The following is a 9,935-nucleotide window of genomic DNA, read 5'->3' on the forward strand; positions in this document are numbered from 1 at the left end:
GGTCAGAGGCACCCACATATTTCAGACACTCACGATGGGCGTGTGTGTTCAGCGTGAGCTTGTCCACACACGTCCTTGGACTGCCAGAGTTCCACACCTGCAGTCAGCTCACAGAGGTACGTACATGTATACAAATCCACCTGCATAGCTCCGACCACGTCCTCCGTGCATGCTCAGGCTTACAGATGCTCACAGATGGTTCAGAGGGACCGTGCACGCACGTTCAGAACAGTGTGCTCAGACCTCCGAGGTGTGGGCGCACGCATTTGCATGAGTTCAGGGAAGCATGCATCTGTGCCCGGGCTCAGAGGTGTGTGCGGCACAGCTCCACCCAAGTTTGCACTCACGCTCAGACCTAGTGTCCCGCAAATAAGTTCACAGGCACCGGGACGCACAAACATCCTCAGAGGGATGTCATGTCCCAGCACGTGCGGCTCATTCCCACAGAGGTGCGCCCACGTGCATCTATGTGCCGAGATCCCCAGGGTACGTGTGCACAGGTCCTCAGAGGTGGGCTGTGTGTCGCCAGAGCCCGGGGGCCATGCTCATTCAGACATTCATTTAGACCCACGCCTGCCCCCCTCCCGTGGCCCCATGAGAGGGGACCCTCTGAGGCTCCCCGTAGCTCAGACCTGCAGAGGCCCATTCTTACGTTCACGCCCATGTGTTCAGAGACACACACACACTCAGAGGCACATACATTCAGACTCACACACATGCTGGGAGCCACAACCATGCTCAGCCCTCTCAAGGCACACACAGTCCTAGGGCAGTGCACACACACACACACACACACACACGCACACACACACACGCTGGTGTCTACACTGGCCCACATGGGCCCTCGCAGATACTGACACACTTACTCCTGTGCTCAGATGCACACCTGAGCTGCGCGGGGAAGGCCCCCTATTCTCAGGCCCTCAGGCCATACAGACATGTTCAGACCCAGTAAAGTGCCCGCCTCCGAGTGAGCACACATGGCTGTTCAGGTGCCCGCGGACACGTGTACTCAGATCCCCAGATGCCCACACGTGCTCAGCCCACGGAAGCAGCTCGTGCACGCACCCCATAGGCGCGCATCCCTCCTGAGGCTCGGCCCCCATGCACACATACACGAGACCCTCCAAGGCGTTCACAGGCTCAAGTCCACAGACACACAGACACACTCACTCAGACCTACGCTTTTAGCTCAGAATCACAGAGGTGCAGATGTGCTCACATTCCAGGGTTTCTTAAGGTACCACCAGTTGCTGTAATGGGTAACCTCCATAAACACAGAAATGTGTTTGTCCTTCACTTAAGGTTACAAACCAGTGTTCCTGGTGGGTGGGCAGCTCCTCGGCAAGCGCTACTCCAGGGCCTCGTCCCCTTCCCCAGGTGACTTCCTCAGTTGTGGTGGAAGGTGGCCAACAGGCGGGGTCACGAAGGGGTGGGTTCTGTGGGTCAGGCCCGGGAGGAGACGCACATTACACCTGCTGCTTCTGCTCAGTCACGTGGCCACAGCTCCGTGTCCGGGAAGGCAGGGAGGTGTGGCCTTGCTGTGCCCCCAGGAGGAAGCAGAAACAGATTTGGGGACCAGCTGGCAATTTATCTGCCCAGTGTGGCTTTGGGTCACCAACAATCCCTTTCACTCTTCCTGACATCCTGGAGCCCCACCCACTCAGGGCCGTCACGGCAAAGGTGAGGGGGTCTGGCAGGTGGCGGCCCACTTGTTGGGTCCAGACTTGCTCCTGAGGACCCGTATGTGGTCCGGATCCCTGTGTACTAAAAGGATAATTGATCTCACTGTCTACAGAGCTCAGCACACACCCCAAATCCAATGGTGGGCCAGATGCAGCCACCACAGTAAAAACTAACTGAGAAAAGAGAAGGATGAAAATAAATAAATAAATAAATAAAACAAAAAAGAGAAGGATGGAAGGAGACACACAGAGGCCCCAAGTTCTAAGCGTTAGGAAATCCAGCCAGCATGCAGTACATCAGACTCCATCCCTGCAGTGAGACTCCACCCGTGCAGGGGGGAGGTTTCTTCCTTAAACCCTGCATCTCCGGTCTTTGTGGCCCTGGCGCTGCCCTGTGTGAGGTTCTAACCAGTTCTTATCCTCCATGGCCATCTCTGAAGTGGGCGTTGGGGGAAATGTCCTTCTTGGGGGCCCCATGGTGTTGACAGCCCACTTCCTGCTCCTGCATATTTGGGGGCCCAAAGGCTCAAGCAGTCAAAGTAACTACACTCAGCGTTCTTTCCTGGACATACTTGTCAAGAGCTTTATTTCCTTGTTTCTCTGAATCCTTGCCTGTCTCTTAATTTAGTCATGACTATTTTGAGGGCATTTGAAACAGTAGGTGGGAAGGCCACGTCCTTAGTTTGATCTGTGGGGCATGGCTGAGCCCTCCTTATTCAGGTGGAGGTTTCACTTTGTCCCTCAAAGCCATTCCTGACCTCTCTTGTGATTTGCGGGTTGGAAGCAGGGGCTTTTTTGACACTTGGCGAGCCCCACATTTCTGGTCTCTCTCTGTTCCCTTCTCTGCTTGCAAACCCACCCACTCTTGCCTAACTTCGTCTTCTTGTAATATGTGACTGAAAGCAGACAGTAAAAGCCAGCCTTGTCACCCCGACTTTCTGGCACGTTCCTTTCCTGCCTCAACCTCAACAGGCGCATGGCCTTCCCTGTAGGTCATCGCAAGCAGGGTTGGAACCGGATGTCCTGCCACTGCATTTCATGGTTCTGCATCTTTCTAGCCGTTTCCTTGGATTGTTATGGGAAGGCCACCGGTTTTTGTGACGTACATTTCTGGTTCAGTGTCTGTGTTAGTTCAGGTAACATTTGTTTCTGGAACAGATGACCCCCAAATCTCAGTGGGTACTTCGAGGGAGGTTTCTCGCTCAGGTGAAGCCCCGCCAGGATGCTCCTGGTCCGCGGCAGTTCTGCCCCAAGGGGTGCTTTGGGAATCCAGACTCCTTCCATCCTATGGCTCCTCCTCGATATTCAGCACGTGGTTTGCAAGGTCGCCGGAAGGAGGAGAAAGAGCACGGAGGATCACACACAGGAGACTTCCGTGGGCAGCACTAGTAGTGCCCACTGCTTAGTCATGTGGCCACACCTAATTGCAAGGGATGCTGGGAAATGTAGTCTCGGTGCCCAGGAGAGGGAGAAAATGAGTTTGGGGAAAGGGGCACTCCCAGAGGCCTACCTCATATGCTCAGACCCACGGTGGCGTGCTCACAGGTTCTCAGCGGTACAGGCATGAATTCACACACGAACACACAGGTTCTGACCTGTGCTGAGAGGCGGGTGGACACAGGCACCGCGAGAGGCTCACTTACATGCAGATCCCCTGACACCCGCGTCTGTGCGCTCACATCCATCGAGGTTCGTGTATACACGCACACCGAGGCTTAGAGACGTGTGCCCATGTGCACAGAAACAGACTCTGAGGGTGTGTTCCTGCGCGTGCACGCACACGCACACACACATACACGCATGCACACATGCACGCCTGACCTTGCGTCCACCTTGATGTTTGCCGTTGCTGTGCTGGGGTTTCCGAGTGGGGCGGGACTCCATCCTTTGGGCCACCGCACCCAGTTGCACAGGTGGTCCCCTGCTGGAACAGGTGAGTAAGGGCTGAAATCTAGCCGGTGCTCTCTCCTCACCAAGCTGCTTGTCCTGGTCCTGGGAGCAGGGCTGTGTCCACCAGGAAGACAGAATACCTTTTTCTGGTAGTGTACAGAGAGACCGTTTGCCAGGTCATGCACCTGAAGGGCCGTGGCCACACTGAGGGGCTGCCTTTTTTCTACCCCACACGACGTGCCCTGTGGGCTAATGGCTTTGCCCAGGCAGGTACCCAGCGCTGGTGGGTGGGGCCTCAGCCAGCTGACTGCTGAGCCTCTGACACTCAGCCTCAGTTCTCCGTGCTCCTTTGGGGGTGGGCACATCCTGCTTGGGTGGGAATGGGGTTCTTGGGTAGATTTCCAGTCAGGAGCCTCTGTGCCCTAAAGGCAGAAAGAGCTCAGCTTGCTGGTGCAGCAGACCCTAGCGGTAGGGGAGCTGGGGGAGGAGGGGTGCTCAGGAATGGCCACTGGTCTCCTTGGCCAGATGGAATTCTCTCTAGCAAGTGGGACTGACGTGCCCTGACATTCAACTTAAAAAGAGTGGAGGGGGGTGGCATCTGTGATAAATGCCCCTGTGAGTACTTCTAAGCGCTGTAGCTGCCTGACGTGGGGGAGGGGAGGGAAGCGGCCTAGGCTCTTTATCAGACTCCCAGGGGCACCCCATCCCTGGGTGCACCCTTGTAGAACTGAACCCGGGGTCCCGGGTACCACAAGTCTTTGCGAGTCTGCTCCCTCCGATGCCCAGTGAGAAGGGCGGCCCAGGGAGCCACTGGTTGGACTTTCACAGGAGTCTCTGAGGGGTCCTCCCTTCCTCCAGACCCTTATCAGGGCAAGCTTGCCTGACCCCTCCCGGACCAGTGTATGACCCCAGGAAAACCCAATACCCTATGTTGCATATGACTTGCTGGCCACAGAGCCCAGATCGGCTTGAGTGAATGTGGGGAAAGGAAGACAGTGTGGGGTCTTGGTAGCATGCTATCTTTTGGAGAGAGTGGGAGCTGTTGGGGGGGGGGGCGGAGATGGAGGCTCACGTGGAGGATGTGGGTGAGTACAGGACACCCTCAGGAGATGCTGTCAAAGCCGTGGACAGAGCAGGGCCCAGGAAAAGCTCCTAGAGAAGCTGGGGACATGGGGACAGGGCTGAGACCCAGATATGGAGGCCAGGACACAGTTGGGGTTGAAAGGCAGGGGCAAGAGTCAATGTGACCAGGCCTGGGAGGGCTCTGGAGCCTGGAGGAGACTGCACGGGGGAACTTGAGGGGGCTGCTATGTGCCCCAAGGACCTAAAGAACCAGTGAGTTAGGATAAATGGTTGCAGAGGGCTCAGGCTAGGCAGGATTTGTCTGTGGCCCAAGGCCTGAAGCACCCCCCCCCCACTTCCCCAGTGTATCTGGGGGTGAGAAAGAGTAGAGAGACAAGGTCTGTGCCCTGATTGACCTGATCAGCCCCTTTAGGGCATGACATGCCCCCCAGCAAGGGACTCCTCCCTGGGCCCTAGCTATGGGCAGCTGGTTGAGGGCCACAAACCTGCCCAGGACAAGCCTGATCCTGAAGCTTCCAGGAGCAGCTGGTGACCCCCTGTAAGATCGAAGGTAGAGATGGCTGTGGGTGAGAGCTGGGCCCATGGAGCAAGGTGCCTGTCACGCTGAACTCAGCAGTGCCTGAGAAGCCAGTTGCTCTGGCCCATGAGAAGGGCTCCCACCCCATCCCAGATACCAGGCCCAGTGCTGGGTGCTAGGGAGACAGACAGATGGGCCTCAAGCCTTCCTGGAAGAGGAGGTATTTGGCTGGACTTGAAGGATGAGTGAGATATCCGCAGGGGCAAGGTGCTCTAAACAGAAGGCAAAGGTCAGGGAGAGGGCAGGGGTATGGTCCAGCAGGGATGGGAACCCTGCCATGATTGGACACAGGCACCAGCCTCCCCCCAAGAGCTGAGAGCTGAGTGTGGCCCTTACCCAGGGACCAGGGTGCTGGGCCATCCCTAGTGGGTCCAGGGCTCAGGAGGTGGTAGAGGGACAAATTATTCATCCATAGGCTGGAGGTCTGTGGGAGCCAGGCCTTGGCCTTACCCTGGGCCTGGAGCCCAATACCTTAATTTTATAGATGAGGAAGCTGAGTCCAGAGAGTGAGAGAAGATTGTCCGCAGTCACACAGGGTGGCCTCCCAGGTTAACAATCAAGCTAAGAGTCAAGCAGATTACCACAGGCATGGGGAGGATGAATCAGGTCTTTCCAGGCTCCATGTGAGATTTGGCCCTAGTGACCTTGGGAAGTCCTGCCCACCCCAGGCCTAAGCATCCTCCTCCATAAAAGGCCAACGTTGGATGGTCCCAGCTCCACAGAGCATGCTTGTCTGCTTTTGGCTCTGTTTCTCAGTGTGGCTGAGCCCCAGGAGGGCCAGGTGCCCTGGGGCTTCACAGTCTGGGGTGCAGGTGAGCCCTGGCCCAGGGGGAGAGGGGAGCCTGGTGGGAGGAACAGCCTGAGAAGCTCGGCAAGGCTACAAGTTCAATGGCAAGATCTTGGCTGTGGCTGGCTAGTGTGGCCAAGGACAGCTCTGCCAGGTTGCTAGAGCTTGGGATGTGAAGATCAGCAGTGTTTGAACAGTAAGCACAGAGACTAGAGGGCTTAGGGAGCAGGGAGCTGGAGAAGACACACAAAGATGTGGCAGTGGCACATGGCTGGCTTGGCTGCAGTGGGGCCCTGGGATGCTTCCAATGGAGGGGGTAGGGGGTTGTGGAGTCAGGAAAACCGGACCCTGCAGAGACCAGGGAGAGGCACTCAGATGGGGACAGGGCTTGGGTGGAGGGAGAGCTAGAGAGGAAATCTCCAGCACCAATCAGACCCAGAGGTGCCCCTCTAGAGGAGGAAGCCCTCCCAGCAGTCCCCTAGGGCCAGACTCCAGCTGTCTCTACCCCACACCAGTGGGTGAGCAGTATTTGGGGAAGGGGCAGTGGGCTGATGGGAGTTGTAGTTGTTGTCCTGGGGGCTGATGGGAATTGTGGTCCACACCCCTCCAAGGGCTAATGGGAGTTGTAGTTCCTACCCTTTGGGGCTGATGGGAATTGTAGTTTATGCCCAGGGTACCTCAATTATCAGACCTAGGGAGAGAGGAGACCTAATCACCCCCCACCAAACCTTCCCCACTAGTCCCCGCCCCCACTCCCACCCCTCGGGCCCTGTATTAGCAAGTGCTTCCTTCCCAGATGGCTGTGTATGTATTTTCTTTTCTTTTTTTGCTTTCTTCTTCTTTCCGTTGTTTTATTATTGTTTTAACAATAATAAGAGGGCCAGAGGCTGTCAAGCCCTGGTCAGGTCCTGGCGGCCCATGGGGGTTCTGGGGAGGGGGAGGGGGGAAGCCAGTGGGGGTCAGAGGTGGAGGGTGAAGAAAGAGAAAGTCGGGGAATTAGGGTTAGCTCAGGACTCATGTCCCTGTCCACTTCCCTCCCTCACTCCCATCCCTTCCCCACCTCCCTGCCTCTACATGGCTTCTCACCAACTCACCCAAAGTCCTATGGGACAGGACCCTTCTCCAATGTTTCTGTCTCCTCCTTGCCCACTCTTTCTCATGGACCTTGTCACCTCCCACCTTCAACTTCTTGTCGTCCCATGGCCAGCCTGCAATTAGCCTTCAAAGCTCCTTCCCATGATCATCCCCTCTCAAGTCCTCTCACCCATTGTAGCAATTCCTACACAGCTGCCAGTCATGTACCTCTTCCCCCAGCCCTCCTCCCACTGCTCCCCACCTCCCCCTGCACGCTGACACCAAGTGGTGGTAACAGTTTCTCAATGCCAGCCTGCACTGTGCAGATTTTAGCTTTGTGTTTAATGAGGGGGAGAGGGCACAAGTGAGGGAGGAGAGAGAGTATTCAGGAGGAAGCAAGATGTCCAGGGAGAGAAAAGTGAGGGAGGGAGATACCAAACAGATAGAAAACGTTGTACGGAAAAGTTGTTTTTTCTTATTTTTTCCGGGAGAACCCGCTTACACAGCTCTGTTTGTAATTTTTTTCTTCATGCTAAAATCACACGGCCTATTTGTTGATGTAAGTTGCCTGAATTCCGTGGTATGCTATCTTCTTTTTTAAAAACAAAAGCAAAAAAAAAAAAAAAAACAAAAGCAAAAAAAGAGAAAAATCTAGAAAAAAAAAAAAAAACCCTAAAAGATACTGTTGTTAGGTTTGTTTAAATGCTGCTCTTGTATCTGTTTTTAAGCCTTAAACCAGTAGAGTTTTTTTTTTTCCGTTTCTTTTCGATTTCCTTTCCTTTCTGTTCCTTTTGGTTTCTTAAGACAAAAGACCAAAACCCAGTGAGCCACAGAGCCCGTGCGTGGGGTGCCCAGGGCATCTGAGCCGCTGCCCGCTTAAAGCGCAGTGCTCCGGCAGGCTGGCGGGCGGGCCCGGCCCGCTCTAGTCTCCGCCAAAGCCAATTGGAACCGATTTGGGTGTGTGAGGCTGTTGTTTCTCTCTCTGTGCCGGCCGCCTGCACCCTGGGCCCTCGCTGACACCCTGTCTTTTCTCTTCTCTCTCTTGTTCTAGGAGGAGAGTTAATATTGCCCATTATCACGGAGGACTCCTTAGACCCCCCTCCCGTGGCCACCCGATCCCCCTTCGTGCCCCCACCCCCCACCTTCTATCCCTTCCTCACGGGCGTGGGCGCCACCCAAGACACCCTGCCCCCACCCGCGGCCCGCCGCCCGCCCGCCGGGGGCCCGTGCCAGGCCGAGCAGGACGACAGCGACTGCGAGGAGCCCATCGAGGCCTCCGGCTTTGCGTCCGGGGAGGTGTTTGACTCCAGCCTCCCCCCCACGGACGACGAGGACTTTTACACCACCTTCCCCCTGGTCACGGACCGCACCACCCTCCTGTCACCCCGCAAACCCGCTCCCCGGCCCAACCTCAGGACAGATGGGGCCACGGGGGCCCCCGGGGTGCTGCTAGCCCCCTCCGCCCCGGCCCCCAACCTGCCTGCGGGCAAAATGAACCACCGAGACCCGCTGCAGCCCTTGCTGGAGAACCCCCCCCTGGGGCCCGGGGCCCCCACGTCTTTCGAGCCGCGGAGGCCCCCTCCCCTGCGCCCCGGCGTGACCTCCGCCCCCGGCTTCCCCCGTCTGCCCACAGCCAACCCCACGGGGCCCGGGGAGCGGGGCCCGCCGGGCGCCGTGGAGGTGATCCGGGAGTCCAGCAGCACCACGGGCATGGTGGTGGGCATCGTGGCGGCCGCGGCGCTCTGCATCCTGATCCTTCTCTACGCCATGTACAAGTACCGCAACCGCGACGAGGGCTCCTACCAGGTGGACCAGAGCCGGAACTACATCAGTAACTCGGCCCAGAGCAACGGGGCGGTGGTGAAAGAGAAGGCCCCGGCTGCTCCCAAGACGCCCAGCAAGGCCAAGAAGAACAAAGACAAGGAGTACTACGTCTGAGCCCCGGCACCGCGCCCCACTGCCAACTGCCCCTCCCGGGACGGCCCGGGAGGGGGGTGCGGCCCTCTCCCTGCCGGGGCTCTGGGGACCCGCTCCCCGACTGCCTCAGACTTCTCTCACGAAGAGGAAACGCAAAAAAAAAAAAAGAAAAAAAAAAAAAGAAAGAAAGAAAAAAAAAGGGAAAAAAGAACGAACGAAAGAAAAAAAAATGAAAAGAAAGAAAGAAAAAAGAAAAAAATAGCAAAGGAAACCCCGTGCTCGTCCCCTTCCTCCTGCCGTCCAGTGGCGGCGCCGTCAGTCCTGGGGCTGTCTGTCCCTCTCAGCTCTGCGCCCGCCCTGGGCAGGGCACGTGCTCACAGCCCTGGGTTGATTTATTTTTTTAAGGGGGGGTAGTTTTATTTTGGTGGGGTTGGGCGGGAAGGAAGGCTGGGGGTTTTGTAAAGTGTCCACTACTCGTCCTGTTCATTTCCTCCATTTTTCTTCCCTCTGTCCCTCCTGCCTTCCTTCTCTTCCCAAGCCCTCCGGCCCCCATCCCAGGCTTGCTGTGTCTCTCTGTCCCCACCCTCCCTCTCCACTTCTTTTTTGTGTCTCCCTTTCCTACCTTTGGGTTTGCAGAGTCGGTGGGAGAACGGCGGGCGGGTGGGCCGAGCGGCCCAGCGTGGGGGGGGAGGGAGCGGGGGCGGGGCGGGGCAGTGGGGTGCCCCCCCAAGCGCCCCGACTCTGCCGACCAGGAGGAGGCGCTGGCCTGGTGCCGCCCAGGGAAGGGGCTGGGGCCGGGAGAGGCCTGTTCTATTGTGTGCCGCTGGGCGACGTGCATTGATGGGGAAGCTGCTGGAGGAGCAGGGGTGGGGGGGGCGGGTGGGAGGGGAAAGGCAAATGCAGATATATATTAAAGACAAAT

At 57.1% G+C, this 9,935-nt stretch overlaps 1 protein-coding gene across 31 annotated transcripts in view; it reads left to right on the plus strand.

The window, feature by feature from the left end:
- NRXN2 (neurexin 2) overlaps positions 1–9,648 on the plus strand; it is a 97,638-nt gene extending 87,990 nt beyond the window's left edge. For 18 of the 31 annotated variants that reach the window (XM_036101114.2, XM_036101115.2, XM_078057827.1 and 15 more), the window contains one exon: positions 8,148–9,648. In XM_036101114.2, the coding sequence (XP_035957007.2) occupies positions 8,148–9,034 (887 nt within the window). In that variant the 3' untranslated portion in view covers positions 9,035–9,648. The remainder of the gene's footprint in view (positions 1–8,147) is intronic. The other 13 variants (XM_036101118.2, XM_036101124.2, XM_036101119.2 and 10 more) reach the window with 1 other exon arrangement.
- The last annotated feature ends 287 nt before the right edge of the window (positions 9,649–9,935 follow it).

Source organism: Halichoerus grypus, chromosome 11 (assembly GCF_964656455.1).
Source record: "Halichoerus grypus chromosome 11, mHalGry1.hap1.1, whole genome shotgun sequence".
Taxonomy (NCBI): Eukaryota; Metazoa; Chordata; class Mammalia; order Carnivora; family Phocidae; genus Halichoerus; species Halichoerus grypus.